This window comes from Porites lutea, chromosome 8, assembly GCF_958299795.1.
Source record: "Porites lutea chromosome 8, jaPorLute2.1, whole genome shotgun sequence".
Lineage (NCBI taxonomy): Eukaryota > Metazoa > Cnidaria > Anthozoa > Scleractinia > Poritidae > Porites > Porites lutea.
This window is the reverse complement of record NC_133208.1, coordinates 14,946,601-14,964,434: the sequence shown is the minus strand read 5'-3', so window position 1 is coordinate 14,964,434 and position 17,834 is coordinate 14,946,601. Positions and strand designations below refer to the sequence as shown.

The window sequence follows — 17,834 nt, the reverse complement described above, 5'->3', positions numbered from 1 at the left end:
ACCATCGCGCGATACCCTCAGGGAGGGAGGGATGGGACAAGAAAAGCTTACAATCGAATTCAACGCATTAGCTGGCTAGAATCGCATAATGACTCACACGTGGCAGCAACTCACATATATAAATGGGCTTGGCGCTGAACTTACGTCACATGTATTTAATCCTGATAAACAGGTTTATCACTCACTAAATACACAACAACTCTCTTTGGGGTTCTCTGGGTCTTTATTGCCTAGACCATCGCGCGATACCCTCCAAACCCCCAAGGAGAGAAAAGGGGAGTTAGTGAGTGATACCCTGGCTCATCTGTTTAACAGCCTCTAATTTGTAGCGTAGTGAATGGTCTAAGTAACGCTCATATGCAGTCGATTTCCAGTCGCCTTGAAGCTTAATATAATCGCTAGGTACGCCGCAGTGCAAGGCAAGCGAAGCACCCCCTCGCCTAAAGGAGTGTCCAGAGAAACGCGAGCTATCGTAGCCGCAGAGATCCAGTGTGCGTTTCAGTTTAGTTGTGAATGTGGTATAAGTCAGTGTTTTAAGGACACCGTCCTCTAGGTAGGTAAAAGCAGGTTCTGAAGTAGATTTGTTACTTTGAAATACACCGGCAAGCTTGAAAGCGCGAGTTACCGCTGACCAAGGACACAAGGAGGAGTGAGCATTCTTCGGAACTGGAACCAGGAAAGTGCGATCTCGATATTGGATCGTTTTAGACCAACGAACAATAAGAATGATGCTCCACGGGAACAATCGAACATCGCATTTCCGCAGGTGGCGCTTGGTGTCAAATTCCGTGGTGGAAGGTGGCAGTAAGTTTGACTTACGAAAGAAGGAGAAAAATGCGACCAAACATGCCGCCCAAAAAGTGGCGTCAAACGAGGAGTCAAGATGTAAATGGCATTGCATTTCGTGAAGGACATCGGGTGTAATAGGTAGCTTTTGCGTCACACGTTCTCCATTAATTCGCTTTATGCCTCTCACGAGGATAGTTTTCTGATGCTTGAATAAGGGGTCTTCAAGAGGGTTAGGGTAGCCATACTGTAGGTGCAAAAGACGGACAACGTTGAGATAATTGGGAATGCTGCGAGTAGAGAGCGTTCGTGCGAGGAAGACAATGTAACGGAGGAGGTGAATAGCGCGACAGGGAACTGGGGTATAGCCGAAGAAGAGACAGAAGCGAAGGTATGCTCGTAGCTGTGCCTTATAACTTGCTGCTGTGGATTTGGCAAAGGCATGGTTCCGGTACATTCTCAGTTCTTCCTGTAGTAGCTGCTCCTGAGTACGGACTGCACCTGCCAGGGGAGAGAAGAGAAGGCTGACTGTGAAACCTGAGCGCGTTGGCGGTCGAACGCTAGAAGAAGGTTGTGGAAAAGTTCCTTTAGGGTTCTGCAGAAGGCAGGGTCATGAAGGCGTGAGATGGCATCGGCAACGGTGTTAGCCTTTGAAGGGATGTAACGAGCGGTGATTCGAAAATTGTTAGTAGCAGAGAGCCAAAATATGGAGCGTAACCATTGCATAACTTGGGGGTTGCGACTTGTGCCTTTGTTTAACGCGCTGATTGTCGTGTGGTTATCAGTGTGGACAACAATCCATTTGTCACGCAAGTACCATTTCCAGCGGTGTAACGCCAGGAAAACTGTAAAGGTTTCTTTGAGGTTGATAAGCGCGTCTGTTAGATCAGGATGATCAGTAGCCCAGTTGGTGTAAAACCAATCACCCTGAAAGAACCCTCCTCCTCCGATAGGGCAAGCATCGGTAGAGAATTCTTCCAAAGCGGTTGGTGTTGAAGCAACAAAGAACGCTTTGCCATTAAAGACGCTTAGAAAACGCGCCCACCATAATAAATCGGCTCTTAGGGAGGTGTTAATGCGCACGTGGTGATGTGGACGTGATAAAGTGTTCATGACATTGATTATTCGCCGCAGGAATGTCCGGCCTCCGAAAACTACACGTGCTGCAAAGTTTAATATTCCTACGAGGCGCTGCAATTCTCGCTTTGTAATTGATCGCTTGAGTAAGGTATCGCTTAATAACTGTCGAAGTTCGCATAGCTTGCTGTCGGGCAAACAAAGTTGCCTAAGCACTGTGTCGATCTCAATTCCTAAGAAAGTTAATCGCTGCGTGGGAGCGACTGCTTTCTCCCAGTTTATGTTAAAACCAAGTTCGGTCAAAAGTTTAATAAGTTCGTAATAGGCCAATTCGCACTCGTGCTTGGTATCGCCAATTATAAGAAAATCATCAAGATACGCGAGGATTGTCCGAAATCCCCGGCGGGCCATCATGTGCGTAACAGCTTGTGTTAATCTGTGAAACACCTCCGGTGATTTCGAGGCTCCGAAGGGTAGTTTATTATCGTACAAATACGTGACATGTTGATCTCCTTGAAACTGCCACGCTAGTCCAGTCGCGCGGTAGTTAGAAGGGTGGATTGGGACGTGGCGATAGGCACTCTTCAGGTCAATTTTTGCGAGGTAGGAGTTAGGTTTTATCTGTGATACAGCTTTTTCTACTGTTACATAAGAAAAGTGTTGCGTTGTGGCATAGGAGTTTACATTGGAAAACTGCGGTCTGCTGCAATCGTGTTTGAGCCGGATTTTATCAGTGTCTGGTTTTGGGAGAGCCCCAAGGGCACTAACGATAGTCGGCTTCACTTGTGTTACTACGTAATTGCCTTTTGCTAATTTCCTCGCGGATTTGGTTTTCTACTTTGTCTCGTACATCGCTTGCAGTCGCCGATTTGTAGATGTTAGTTTCAGCCGTTTTCAAAACGCTATCGCTAGGAATAATTTCAAAGCCGTTTGTGAGTCCGTTAATGATAAAGTCCCTGTCACGGTCGGTTTCGAGGCTGTCTATCCAGGCCTGTCGGTTAAGTGGGGATGTGCTCATGGCTTGTGGGTCTATTAGAAGTCACGCTGTGGGTGCTGTTGGATGTTCGTGCTGTGGATGACCCTGGTTGCAATTTGGCACCAAGCAAACATGTTGAAAGCGGCAGTTTGGCCAAAGGCATCCCGTTAACGAATTAAATTGGCGGCAAATTGGAGCTGTGGGTGAGGTTTGTGGTTGGCGGTTAAGGCGTGGGGGAAATCTCTGTGCGTTGGGTGAGGTTGCAGCTGGGGTCTGCGAAGGACGGCGTTTAATCAGAAATCTGGTATGAAGGTGCTGCGAGTCGCTCCCCCATCTAAAGCCATATTCGCACTGTAAGTTACGATACTTGTTATCGTACGCCAAAGCCGAAGCGAGTGTATGGGACTCGAGGAGTTCAGCAAATTTTATTGTGTAAGCCAGGTAATCAGCGATGGCGGTAGTGGTCGCTGACAGTTTTCCTGTTCGAAGGAGCTCGTGCATAATTCGCGAGTGTTTAACGCTGGTGGTTTGGCCGAGGAAAAGTCGGTCGATCCTAGGGCCAGAAGAGATTCGTTCAGCGAGCCTGCACTTTCAATTTTCTTCAGAATTTCTTCCAAACCTCCATCGCTCGCTAGTGACTTTGTAGTGATGGGGTCGCTCGCACCAGTAGCATCTCCTGGAGAGGGGTTTTCGTTGACATCCTTTCGCAACTTTTTCAGCGCCGCTTCGAGAACGCGTTTCTGCCCTATGCTCAGCCCCAATTTCTCTAAATCCGTCGGAGTGAGGAGCTGTAGGGCTTCCTCGGTATCGAGATCCTCCTTCTTGAGGATATCCACACTCGTTTCTGTAAGTTTAGTAGCCGTACACCACGTGTCAAAGTTAAAGCTCGCCATAATTATTCGCACAGACAAGAAAAGCTTACAATCGCGCATTAGCTAGCTAGAATCGCATAATGACTCACACGTGGCAGCAACTCACATATATACATGGGCTTGGCGCTGAACTTCCGTCACATGTATTTAATCCTGATAAACAGGTTTATCACTCACGTATGGGTGGACCAATAGTTACTCCGTAGTTGCTCGTGATTAGCATTACGAGCCTAATTTGTGGTTGGTGGGTTTTCCAGCATCCATGCGGGCCGTGGTGGTACTAATAAGCAGCTCTGTTGTCGATGTCTGATCGTGGTTATCCACGCTACTGGAATCTAAATTCTGGAATCTCAGTTCAGGGAGTGTAAAAATAAAGCGATCTTGTAAATGTTTTGTATGCGCCTAATAAGCCTGCATTGCCAAAAAAAAACTCGTCTCCATCCCGCTAATCCGTGGGGGGCGTGTCTCTCTCCCCCGCGCCCTTCACCGCCGGTTATGGGGTGGAGACGAATGACATTTCAGACTGTGTGTGGACATTTACGAGCATTCGGGGATTAATAAAGGAGGTACACAGAGAAAACTCATTTTCCTTTTTTGGGTAACTAGGGAAGGACATAACGAACAAACCCTCAGTTTTTCCACAGACTATTCAAAAAAACATTTAGTAAAAATTATGTTCTTCTAAATAGATCAATGCATTCTATTTACTATTTTGCAGACATCAACGAGTGTGAGACAGGAAAGCATCACTGCGACTCCAATGCTTTCTGTAACAACACTAAAGGCTCTTACAATTGTACATGCAAACCAGGATTTATCGGAAACGGCGTTAACTGCACAGGTAAAATAACGAAGCGAAAACCCTCAGCTGATAGCACTGAATAACCTGATATGAAAGCATTTCTATTAAATAAATGTTTTTGAATAACCTGATAAGAAAGCATTTCTATGCAACAAATTTTTTTGAGTTCTATCAACTAAGTTGTATGTTACATCCTTAGAGGTTCTATAAAATAGTTCCAACATGATAGCATATGACAGGCCGCTTGTTTATCGTTGGCATACGAACAGACTCACTTGGGCGAGTTTGGGGTGTTATTTAATGAGGCGGCGCTGCAGCCGTCAGCGGAAGCTGGCGAATCCGCTGATAACAAAAGGGCGATTACACGTTAAAAAAAATATTTGCATATTCGGATTCGCGGTTTTTATGACGGCTTTTTTGATTTTTTACAAAGACTATATTTTGCTATCTGCCGCAAAAATCTCCTCGTGCAATTTTCTGTCATTTTTGTTCGCACCCCCCCCCACCCCCCTTCCACAGTTCCTAAAAGTCCGCATTTTAATACTCAATATCCAAGTTTAAGGAGTGCAGTCGGTTAAACCACAGGTAGCGGTAGCCCAAGCTCGAAATATGTGCATCGGCGAACATCGGCATTGTTGCGTAACATTCAAAATATAAGGATTTGTATGGGAAAAAAAACCCTATCGTTTCTGTAACCTTCGAAATGAAAGGATTTCAATAAAAAAACAGCTTACCTTGCTTAAAATGTGTGTTACGTCTCTCCTGTGTGGTCCACGGGCCGATTTATGGCCATTTTATGGGTTTTTATGTAAACGGTTTTCTCCCTATATAAAGGTTTACCGGTAAACCTTTATATAGAGAGAAAGAAAAAAAGAAGCAAAAACCCAAAAGGGGTAGATGCAACGGGACTAACGTCCCATGCGAGGCACCGCCCCTAGATTAAGACCTAGGTAAAAAAATAAAATGAGTACAGGAACATTCGTATTCCTTTTGCCACCAAACACCCACGGAGGCTGGAGCTCGGGACTATTCAATGTAATGTTCAGTTCTTACCGTGTTCTTTGCCGGTACAATTTCTCCTATATTGCTACTTTCCTAAATAAACGGATCAGACAATTAAAAATACATTTCGGTAAGCCTTCGGTACTTTGGTCCACTTTGGCCTCGTTAGCACCCCCCCCCCCCCTCCCTCCCCCACCTAAAATCCTGGTTATGGGCCTGTTTGTCCCTATTGGATAAGATCTTGACACCTCTTAGGGGGCGAAATTAAGAAAAAAACTGGTCTGCAGGCTCGCTTTTTTTCTGGTCTGCAGGCTCCCTTTTGTGGGTAGGTAGGGAAGGACATAACGAACAAACCGTCAGTTTTCCCATGAAGAGGTGTGTCGTCTGGCTTAGCCACTTCCCTTATTGTGGCACGCAATCAAAGAAAATTGTAATTACCAAAATGATTTTCTGGGAAAGATTTCAACAGACGATTGAAGGAATCATTCAGTAAAAATTATATTCTTCTAAATAAACCAATGCATTCTATTTTACTATTTTGCAGACATCAACGAGTGTGAGATAAAAACGCATAACTGCAGCTCCAATGCTTTCTGTAACAACACTAAAGGCTCTTACATTTGTACATGCAAACCAGGATATATCGGAAACGGCGTTAACTGCACAGGTAAAATAAGTTCCATTAACTTAAAGGTGTAAGTTACATCTTTAGGGGTAAAGATAGACATGATAGTACCGGATAGGCCGCTTGTGAAGTTTGGAGTTTTGGTATATATTAATGCGGCGGTGCCATCGGCTGGAGCCGGCGAAACCGGCGATAAGAATAAAGTAATTTTCCAGTTCCATACTTATTAAACGTTAACGTTAAAAAAGTATTTGCATATTCGGCAACAATCATTAGCTGGATTCGACGTTTTTGTTACGGCTTTCCTCAATTTTTTTCTTGACTATATTTTGCTAACTGCCGCAAAAATCTCCTTAAGCAACTTTCTGTCAATTTTGTTCACATTTTGCTTTGTTCCTATTGCATAGTATCTTGACACCTTTTAAAGAAAGAATATGCTCAACCTAAAACTGTTGGTTCCTCCATACTTGAAATTCATTATGCCATGCTTATTATTGATTTAAAGTATTCTTTATTATTTTCAGAATTTATGAACTCGTCAATTTTGAACAGCAGTGATTACTATTTTGGTCATTTGGGCAATTTTCTGGAGACTGCGGTTGGGGACAATTCTCACTGGTTGCTGTGCTGGCGTGCTACATTGCATGGCTGGAGCGCCAGTCAGTTTCACAGTCGCTGCGATGGAAAGAACGACACTGTTACCATCATAATGAATGGCAAATCCATCTTTGGCGGATACACGGATATTCCTTGGGGTAAGAAAAACTAAATAAATTCCCTTATTTTATCGTCCTTTTCTCCTGCAATGTAACAGCTCTACAATTCTGATCTTCTTGCACTGCTTATTGAGAATTAAACTCTTTGTTTGTTAGGTTGAAACGTCACTCTAGGTTTGTGCTTTGCCAGCATGGGTCTTTACCCCCGATATGTCTGGTCGCCCCCTACCCAGATTGGGGGTGTGGGGACTTTTCGTGGGGCCGGTCACTCCTTTTCTAAAACTATTAATGAAAAAATAGTTCTTACAGTTTGTCACTCTGGGAGTAGCCTGACCTCCTCTCAAGTTCCAGATGATAAATAGGTGTTTTGTATAAAACCTTCGAGTTTTCGAACTTCCTACTTTTTAAACCAATTTTCATTTCCCTTGGAGGTTCGAAAAATCGGGATTCCATTGTATTCATACGTTCTGTTTGTGTTAGTGGCTTTGGCAACGCTTCCAAAACTCTCAGTTTTCCCTTCAAAAATAAAAAACGGCTGGCTCCGTTTGTCAGTAAAGTGGAGACACCAGGAAAGGCTCTTTTCAGGGATTCAGCATATGGTCCATGGCTGAAACATCAGGTCATTGCTAATAGCCCACGTTAGTTAAATTGGAATTTAACTACATCACTCCAAGGCTTTAGCAATAAAACTGCGAATTTTTCACGGCTCTATTGTCTCACAATTTCCCCAAATTTATTTCCCTTATTTACTTTACATTATCCCACCACTAAGAAATAATGGCGTTAAAAGTGAAACGCTTGCTAAAAAAACTCGAATCCTTCAGGTTGTTGATTCCCTGATCATTCAATAGGGCTAGTTATTGCCAGTTACCTTTACCTCAATCAGTATTAACAGGTATTCGTTGAAATAAGAGGGCAAAAGAAAAGTGAACTCAGTTGGCTGTAGAAAAATGACGTCATTTTTAATCGTGAAAATGGGCTATTATGGTCAGTAATAAAATGAATTCAAACTTGAAATTCATTTTTTTATTGAAGCAAACGTGAAAGCATATATGACAATTTTCTTTGTTTTTTTTTATTATCATTATTTTATTTATTTTATGTACTTTTGGTTTCTACTTCCGAAGCGTTTATTTTTTCGCTCAACAGTAATGAAGGCTTGGTACCGTTTGTGACCAAGCTGAAGAAAGAATACTCAGGAGAGGCAATTTACAGGAGTTCAAGTTATGGTCCTTTTTTTGCCTATCATGTCTACATTGTTGATAATGCCGACAGTACAGGCAACTCAAGAGCACTCTTGAGCTATCACTACTCTGTTCCACCTACAGTAAATGACTGGTCCACAGTCCTGGCGGGGACTGAGTACTTCTCACCTGATGAGGTGGAGGTATTCTATCTTGACCCATCCCGCTAAATTCAAGATAACACAAACTGTCATATTTATTACTGTTAAATCTGAGAGCGAAGCAATTGGAAGTTTAATATAACTCAGTTTAAACTTCTTTAAATCACTGATTTTTTTTTTGTTTGCTTTTTAGTTTTTTTAGAATTCCTATATATTCAATTGTCTGAAATTTGCTGTTAGAATAGTTTGCCTATAGTTTGTTTTAGGATTTCAATATAGCTGAACTATTTAGGGCCGGTAAAGGCTTGGGATTTAGCAATACGTGCTACAAGGTAAAACTCTTGCCAAAGCAAGACAGCATGCACTACTCATCATACAAACATTTTTAAAATTAGTTACCCGAACGATTGCAACGTTATTTTTACTTATTTTATGATTCACATCTTTTATTTTGTTATTCAACAACCTTTCTTTAACGTACAGCCCTCTTGAATATTCAACAAACTGAAAGTCCTGGGAGGGATTGAACGTAGCAGGGAAGGGCGGGGACAAATGGCTGCCGCTTGACAAAGGTCGATAAGAGTGTTTTTCGGAAACCAATTGTGCTATCCAGTGAATAGTGATTTATCTGGTGGATAGCGTTGTCCACCTTTTGAACAACTGGGGCCTGAGGAAGGTATAAAACAAATTTCATTTCAAAAAAATTTAAAACTTTTTAAACTTAAAAAAGTCTTCAAGTTTTTATCCATATGTCCATCCTTGCCATTCTTAGCAAGAGACAACAGGGAAACAGTTTCATTGCCGATAGTAAAGTCTAAAACCACGAAACTGAACCATGACTATTTGAAATTACATGTTTTAACTCTTTAAAAAGATTGCAAAGAGCATGACATTGGCCCTTTAAATTGAACTGGGCTATAAAAACATCTAATCGCGTAGTTGTTGTAAAAAATAAGCAGTTTTTCTTGTTGTAACCGATTATTGGTTCGTCTTCTTACAGTTAATCATGATCAATTTCATCGAAAAAAAATGGTATAGGCTTTGGGGGTTCAAAAATGCGGATAAATCATTCATGTTGTCAGTCGACTTATAAACTTACTGCAGGACCCCATAACCCCGAGTCCTGCTCACTGAAATAAGGCTTCACTCCTCCTCTCCCCACCCCCCTCCCCCTTCCCACACTCACTCTTTTTTCAGGGTTAAGACAACCTAGATCTCTTATCCTCTACAAGTATAGTATATCAAGGGAGGATAAAAAGATGTCGATGTATTTTAAGCTTAATGTGTGTATAGGTAATTAAGTTTGTGTGTATTAATAAGAGCTAAAGAAAGGGTTAATTAGTTAGGCACGCTATACCTGACCTTGTCCTTAAAGGATGAAGATCAAACTCAGAGCCTATATCTTAAGGTTATTTATACGGAACGTTAATAGCCTTCACTTTACAGGGAGGAGGTATAGTGTTCTTTACATAACATTTCATGTAGTTTTTAAACGGAAGTTTTGTACGTAGATCAGGCAACACGTTTTCTCTTCTTCTGTTCGCCGGTTAAGCTGATCAAGACATTTCATAACACCAGATGACAAGAGATAAAAACCAGTCAGTCATTATTAATTTGATTTCTGGAAAGAAGAGTTACGCGAGGAGTTACGAAAATGGAAGGCTTCCATACTGACCCCTTGCGCCAGAACCCACTCTGTCTTGAGATCGCTTCCCCTAGAGAAAGATCTTTATCTCCATACGTTTCTTTTAAGAATAGTTGAGAGAATTTGGTTTTAAGATCATAGCGTTTTCCCTTTGGTGATCATTTTATTCGTCCTCATAACCTTTCCTGTTGATGATCTGCTGATGTTGTTAGGAGAAAATTGATGTTGGTCAATCTTGGGACCAAAAGGGTGAAGAATAACAGAATCAAAGTGAAAACAGGAAGCTCATTGTGTTTACAAAGAATCTCTTATTTACTCAGTTTATTTATTTATTTATTTATTTATTTATTTATTGCATGTTATACTTTATGAATCTTTATGGCGAATACACTGTAAGTTGCATTCTTAGGATAGATTAAGTATAATGTAGGTGGACTTTTGAAAACGTAGCTAGCGAAAATTCCAGTCTCTTGATTGAAGACAGCCAAAACGCAAGTTTCTTAATTCTTGCGTCTGATAAACCATAAAATCATACTAAGAAAGGAAAAGGAGCGGGAATTATGAAAATAGAGGGAGGTGGGAGAAATGAAGGCGGAGAAAAGCAAGGACAATGGTTGCACTCTTAGTTTTTATATTGGCTGGAGATACTGTAGTTTTTTTTACATAAAAAACTTGCGGAACCACAATATTTGGTCTTTCAAAAATCTAGCTAGAGAATAGACTGAAGTATTTAAGAATTCCTCGCTATATAATAGCCAAAAATATCAAAAGCAATGTTGTATAGATAGATCATGTGATGGTCCTGTGCTTTTGACCTCGTTGTGATAGTCATATTGGATAAGATTTACATTCATTCTCCGCCTTGTTTTTGAAACAATAAGTGACATCACCATCTATTGCCAGCGGTTTGACTTTAAGGCTTTCAAAAGCAACAAGGTCTGTTTTACAAGGAATTTCTCTTGTCAGCGTAAAGATTTTGTAGCCGTGCAGTTAATAAACGTAACGTTTAGGTGATCCAAGTTCTTGTGTGGCATGTGTGGTAATTATTGAAAACACCATGAGTAAAAAAGAGAGATAGCAAAATGTTTTATCATCTCCTTGTACTCTGTTGATAGCTGTGTCTTTCTTGCTGCCCTGGGCTAGTTCCGTTGTCACTAATAAACAATAAAAGTTTCGTACGATGTTAGCTCCTGTTGCATGATTGATGTGGGGTTGGATGATAGCCACTCATTATTTTTTGGATGGTCATCAGGGGGGTAGCCAGGATTTTTCTAGAGGTACGCACAATTTTCCAAACCCTCCTCCCCTCCCCCCTTGCAGCAACGTTTTCATCTAATGCTTTATACCGATGAACAGTTACAACTTAATATAGATATTTCTAGCAATCACAATTTGCCGTCTGTCCTCTTTGAATTTGTATATCCTGTATCTTGCTACCATTTGCGCCCTTCTTCCTGCCTTTTCTCTAAAATGTGTCCACCACTCGTCATTTCTCTGGAAACCGTTGGTGGGACCTACTTGCAGACGTTGGAAAAACAAAACAAAGCAAAACAAACAACAGCTCGAAATTGAGCCTCCTGTCCAAGCTGATTAACAAGTGTATAGCTCTAGTTTTCAGACGCGACAAAATTGCTTAATTTGTCGTTTACTGTTCATCATTATTGATACAAAAAACAGTAATTGCATGCAAGGGTCCTTGAATAAAACTTTACAAGCACAATTTACAAGTGTATTTATTGTTTTGATTGACGTTTGACCGTTTCTAAATATCCTTAGGCTGATTTAGCAACAGAACGGGAACGTCAGTTGACGACGGCGCGCGCAAATCAAATAACTGGCTTGACCAACACCGCGGCAAAACGTCTACGCATGCGCCAGGTTGAGCATTTCCGGTCTCTTTTTCAGTCACACTTTCCAGTCAGATCAAAGTCTCCCCCGCGCGCTCGGCTTCACTCTGTGTGCAGCTTGTAAGCAGCTTGTGGTTCAGTTGTTCTGCTTCATGCTGCTCGTGTTTTTTACTATTTCGTAGTTATTGAAATTGCTTTTATGGATAACCAGGCACAGATCACTGAAACAATGAGTCGATTAGATTCAGAAAAGGTAAGTTGATAATAACTCAGTGTGTAATTTTGGCTAGAGCGTCAGGTAAACTAATTTTCATTCACGAAAACAAAGTTTTTTACTGTTATTTTTCACTTAACCTGGCTGAAACTAAGACATAAAAAGTTATCATTGCAAGCTTGTGTATTGTAGTTCTAATTTTCAGTTCTTCAGTTTCTCAGTGTCATGCCTTAAAGCCGATTCGAGCTTTATTTATTTATTTTTTATTTTCGTGTTTTGACACGAAACTCTTCTGAGTTGATTGCCATGAAACATAAGCTTAATTTTATACTGCTGAAGTTGGCAGCAAGTTGACAACTCTATTTATTTTTTTCATTCTCAGAATAAGAGAGCGAAAGCTGGTTCGATGGCTTTTAGAAGTCGAAATTTCATGCCATGTATTTAGTAGCTGAAAGTTTCGTGTTTGCGTGAGATGCAGCCGAGACGCACAGTCTGAAATTATTGAAGTCCTCACCGACCAAAGAACAACCAAAGAACAACCATGTAAAAGAATTAAATAGGCATTTTCTTGTTTAGTTTCCCGGCACTGAAAGCTCCGGGTGTTCGTGACGGCAGTCATCAAAGTCGAGGTTGTTATTAAATCCCGCACATCTTTTGTTTTGAGTTCTTGTTTTCTCTGATAATAAAAAAATTATTGAACAGACTAAAATTTTATCTCCTGATCCTAGTGTTAATGATAATGATGACGTCTTTATTTTGGTTTCTTTCATAAGTATTGCCATTCTTTTCTTAGTTATCGCCTTCTCCCAAATTAACTTATGCCAAACCAGTATCATGCAAGAAAGCCAGTGAAAACAGTGGGGGGGGACAGGGGGGGGGGGGGGGGGGGGTGACAACCTCCCGCTTCCCGTACCCCGTTCTCCCGCCTCCCGTACCTTTTTGTTCCTTTGTCTCCCGACTCCCGCCCTTTATTGTATTTTTCCCGTCATCATGTAAATTAAAAAAAAAAAAAAAGAAGCCCGGGTTTAGTGTTAAAGCTGTAGGGTAATTTGCCAAAGATGAAAATTGTTACAAGTCAGTTTTCTTAGTTAAACTGAGTTTTCACTAACCTGGTTAGAAATAAGCGTTGACAGGCCAAACACGACTCATAAGCTCGTGATAATGTGAAACGTGACCTTGAGAGTCTGCTTGAACAGTGGTTCTCTTTCTTTTTTCTCTCGCGCGAAGGTTACTAGCACTACAAAGTGCAAGACGTTTAGCATTCTAAACTTTGACTGAGTAAATCTTGTTTTTGCCGCACTAAGTCTTGTATTTAGAGGTCATGAAGCAGGTTTGTTACATGCATACTGAGTAATCATTTCCTGTGGTTTATGCTTCTGTACTAGGTGTCCCTGACAGGATTTGATTTCAGATGTAGTTGTTAAGTGTTTTATATCCTTTGACCTCTGTTTATTACGGCTGAATAAAGATTTTAGTTTTTTTGGTTTTCTCCGAGATGACTGTATCTGAATGAATACATGCATGCATGCAAGTTTCTTTGTCCGTGAATGTGATTATTTCCTGCCATGTCAGTATGACTCTGGGCCCAGCTCTATAGTACAGTGTGGTTTGCAGGATTTTGAATTTCCACGGATAGTGCGATCTTGAGATTTGAGTTGTACACTGTAGCTTAAAAACTAAAGCTACACCAAGTTTGAAGAAATATGCCGTGCGTCAGTCAAGATAATTCTCTTAGCGCTCACACAGTCCATTTAGTTTATCTTAACATAAGTGAGTCTTTGAACTAGAGCGCGATGTCTTGTTGTTCCTTCGTAGGTATTTACTTAAGTTTTTACTTAACAGTCGTCTGTTCGACTGCTATGAATTCTTAAGCAAGACTACAGTTTCGGAACTATAGCGTTCCTCGTCAGTTGCTACTATGGTAAAGTCTTAGGTACAGAGAGCGAAGCAGACTGTTTAAATACTGGTGGCTAGGATCGAAAATACTAACTTGCCATTGGCTGCAAAAGTAACCAATAGCGTAGGTGTATCCCTGATCCGCGTTCTGTTGTGTTTCCTTCAAGGTCAAAAATGCTTTTTTGGGCTGAACCGGCATGATAGTATCTGACTAGGTTGCAGTGATACCAGGTCACTGACATGTCGTAGTGTGTGTAAGTGTCTTTCTCAGGAGATTCGAGATATTTTCTCGTAACTTTCTCCGGCAAAATCAGTAGCCCGAGAGAGATTTCTTCCCACGAGTTATGACGGAGCATTGTCTAAAAATATATTTAGTGTTTTGCAAAGTACAATCGTACCGAGCGAGCTCCCAGGAAGGTCTTCCATGTACGGGTTTTCCACACCACACCGAAAAATACTTAGACCGATTAAAATGGTCTTTGACGACATTTTACCTGCGAGACAGGTCAAACAGACGAGACACTGACACGACTTACACAGTCGGCACACGTGTACATGTGTCACGCCACCTCATTCATGAGGACTCGTGACCTGTGATGTAACCGACTTGGAAAGGTTTCCAATTTCACCGGAAGTAATGCTCTTTCTTCTATCCCGAGTGCGAATTTACGTTTTTTGACTTTTCTCGCGTTAAAATTTTGATTTAGGGCCTCGGAGAACGTTAAATGGAAGTCAAGAAACGTTGTTGGGTTCGTTTCTTTGACTGGATGATGAGCAGTAACAATTAACGAAAGCTTGCCTTTTGGAATTTCTCTCCTGCTTCCCGCCATCATAGAGATCCCGCTTCCCGCCCTTTCTTCTCCCGTCTCCCGTACCCCTCCCGCCCCCTGTTCTCCCGGGCTCCCGCCCCCCTGTCCCCCTCCACAAAACAAATTCGTCTTATCGAGCGCTCGCGACCTGCAAACTTCAAACATCATTTTCACCGTTGGAGCAAACAGATAACCATGTGGTGCAAAAGTTTGACACTAGAAAAATATGTAAGCTTTCGAATGAAGTGATTTTTTTGGCCCCCTTTTTTGTCTGTTTCGCCCTTTTTGCTTTTAAACTTGGCGCGACGGCAATGTCATGCTTACGCAATTGGTTTATATACTAGACCGGAAATAAAAAGCTGACCGGATGTTAAATTTTGTGCTCATGCGAAGTGCGTTTTGCCGCGGTGTTGGCTTGACCAATGGAAGAGCGGCAAATTGAGCACCGGAAGTCGTGTTTAGTCCTTTCCGCGCGCTTTCCCGTCGTCAACTGACGTTCCCGTCCTTTTGCTAAATCAGCCTATTTACACAAATGCGAGATGGCCATCACCTGGATTCATCATTTGAGTGTGACATCTCACTGCCAGTCGTTTCGAGGGTCCCAAATAGGTTTATCGGGACCCGGGATTTACCTTATTTAAACCTTGGGATTCAGTATTTGAAAGCAAAATCGGGGCGAGTTTCGGGATTGAAATTATGCGCAGGAGGTGGGATGCCAAAAATAACCCTCGGGATTACGGGATTGTACGAAATTTTGGGTCGGATTATGGGATTTAAGAACCCTATTGGGGATCCTCCGTTTCCAAGGTAGGGCTATGAACGGACGGACATTCACATGAAACCAGGTTACCTAAAAAGGGGCTCCTTTTAATAATTCTACTATACAGAACTGACGTCCCAATCCTCGCAACACACCTTCACAATCTTTTATTTATCTTTAATCGGTTAATTGCCAATAGTATACCCTTTTGGCACGAAATTTTTAGGGGAGTTTATTTTTGCAGATTGGCGATTTTTTGTGTTTTGCGGAAACTAGTTGTTCCGATTAGGACAGATTGGTTTCTCTTGCTGGGAATTGATTTTCGCGATTTTTAGAACCCAGTACCCAGCATTGATAATATTTTCGTTTTTATTGAGTACGTGCAACAGAAATATATATTTTCAAACAATAAACCTGTATTTCAGTTGTGATTGAACAGAGACGATTTCTTAGCACTGTATTTTTGTGTAGCGAATTTAAGTTAGAGAATATTTAGTCTGGAGTAAATTTTTACAGTAATTTTCATTTGCGGGAAAAAATTGGAACCGGCAAAAATTTCGTGCCACACGGTAGGCTGATCGTGGCAATGGGTCAGAGCTAGCTAGGCTGTGGATGATGATAGATAGGTTTTGGCTGTGGACGTAACCACGGGCAAAGAAAGAGCCGTTACAGCTGCAGTAGATGGAAGACTGTTCCACACAGGTATACAGTGGGCAAAGAAAGAGTACTTGCATTGTAGGCATCAAAGCGGGTAAAAAGTTGTATGTTATGCTATGGGACTTTCTGGTACAGGTGGAGTTAAGAGATAACTCACTAGGAAAGGGCGAAGCGACTTAATTATACTGGATCTTATAAAAAGTGAATTGAAAGATCATTAAGTATGTTCTTCGCTCTTGCGTTGACAACATGTACTTCACTTATGTGTTATCTCTAGTTACAAAAAACAAACTTCTTGAATTAATTCTGGGTGAGGAGCAATAGGGTTTCTTTTAGAAGTTCATTGTAAATTGTAAATACATTTTTAGTCTATCGATTTTTTTTAAAAAAAGTTGCTTGAAAAAACTTAATTAGCTGTCTGAAGGTGCACCCTCCGAAGTGATGAAACCGCAAGTGCGAATAAACGACTCCCACGAAGAAATGAATCCAGAAATGAGTCCAGAAATTGGCGGACGAAAAAAATATAATTATGCAAATGACCTTGTAAAGATTCAGGCCTGTGCAAGCTTTCATAAGCCAGCTGATCAGCTGGCTGATACTCGGAGAGACGTTTTACCCAAACTTATAGAACTTTGTGTGGACACACTTAGTTGGTGCCTTTCTAAGGAGAACCAATACTCCCGGGGGGGGGGGCGTACTCAACAAAGATTTATACGGGGAGGTAATTATGGCATCAAACAAAAGGAGCACTACGTGAAGAGGAGGAGTTGAATATCAATTACTATGTAAAGTTGCCCTGTGAAGTTTCTATTTGCAGTTTCTTCCAGTTGAATGTCCGACAATCGACGTTGATTCAATCTTAAACAAAATACTAGCTGCTTAAACGTTTTACTGGAGTTTCCATTGCTTTACAGTGAATAAGTATTGTAAGTAATAGGAAACCATTAGCTTAAAATTTGCTTATATTATCAATTTGTCGGTTCTGAATCATAAAACTTTTATAGGAACCATACCACAAAAGCTCAAAATATTTTAGGTCTTTTATAATAGGATATCGCACTCATCGCTCAAGACTTCGCAACTTGAAATCTTTTGATGATCTTCTTGCATGTATGTATTCATACATTAATTGAATAGTCTTGAATAAAATGTCAGTGAATAAAATAAAAGAAAACCAAAAATTTCTCGATTGGAATTAAAAAAAACAGCCGTATAATGTTTACAAACATCCAGCTCCGCCTTTTTTTCTGAGTCTCCAAAACAAATTGACTAGAGGTGTCTTATTACCGCATTAGTTTTAATTTTCTGTTATTGAAGCAATTCCATTAAATCCTTCGTGTTCTTTTTTAACACCTTCTCGAATGGGCTCCTGCCTTTGCACAGAAGTCTAGGTAAGTAAGGAATCTAGGTTTCTTCTTATAAGTTAATTATAAAGTGGAAATGTAAATATCATATTTTGAAGAAGTTTAGCAGCCTCCCAATACGAGGTCATAAGCTTTTCCAGATTTGAGACAAAACACCGTTCTGTTTCGACGACGGCAACCAGAACGCCAGCCGAAAAGCAACTCTGCCTCATTACACTTTTTTGTACATTTCTATGCCGTCAATGCACCGTGACTTCGAAGTAAAAATGACAAATTTCACGTTTTATGGAGGCGCGCCAGACTGACGACGTCGAACTTTCTTTTCTCTTTCAAAACTTGGATATGGCTCTGCAGGAGTTTAACAACAGGAGAGTTCACCTATGTTTGACAAAGAGAGGGATTTGCTATAATCAAGATGAAGTTTGCAATTACGCGAAGCCA

The 17,834-nt window shown here is 41.1% G+C and overlaps 1 protein-coding gene across 1 annotated transcript; it reads right to left on the bottom strand.

Annotated features, from left to right (window-relative positions):
- Positions 1 to 280: 280 nt before the first annotated feature.
- Positions 281 to 1,243, bottom strand: LOC140945241 (uncharacterized). The gene has a single exon (XM_073394291.1). The coding sequence runs from the start codon at positions 1,241 to 1,243 to the stop codon at positions 281 to 283; it is 963 nt and encodes a 320-aa protein (XP_073250392.1).
- Between the last annotated feature and the right edge of the window lie 16,591 nt (positions 1,244 to 17,834).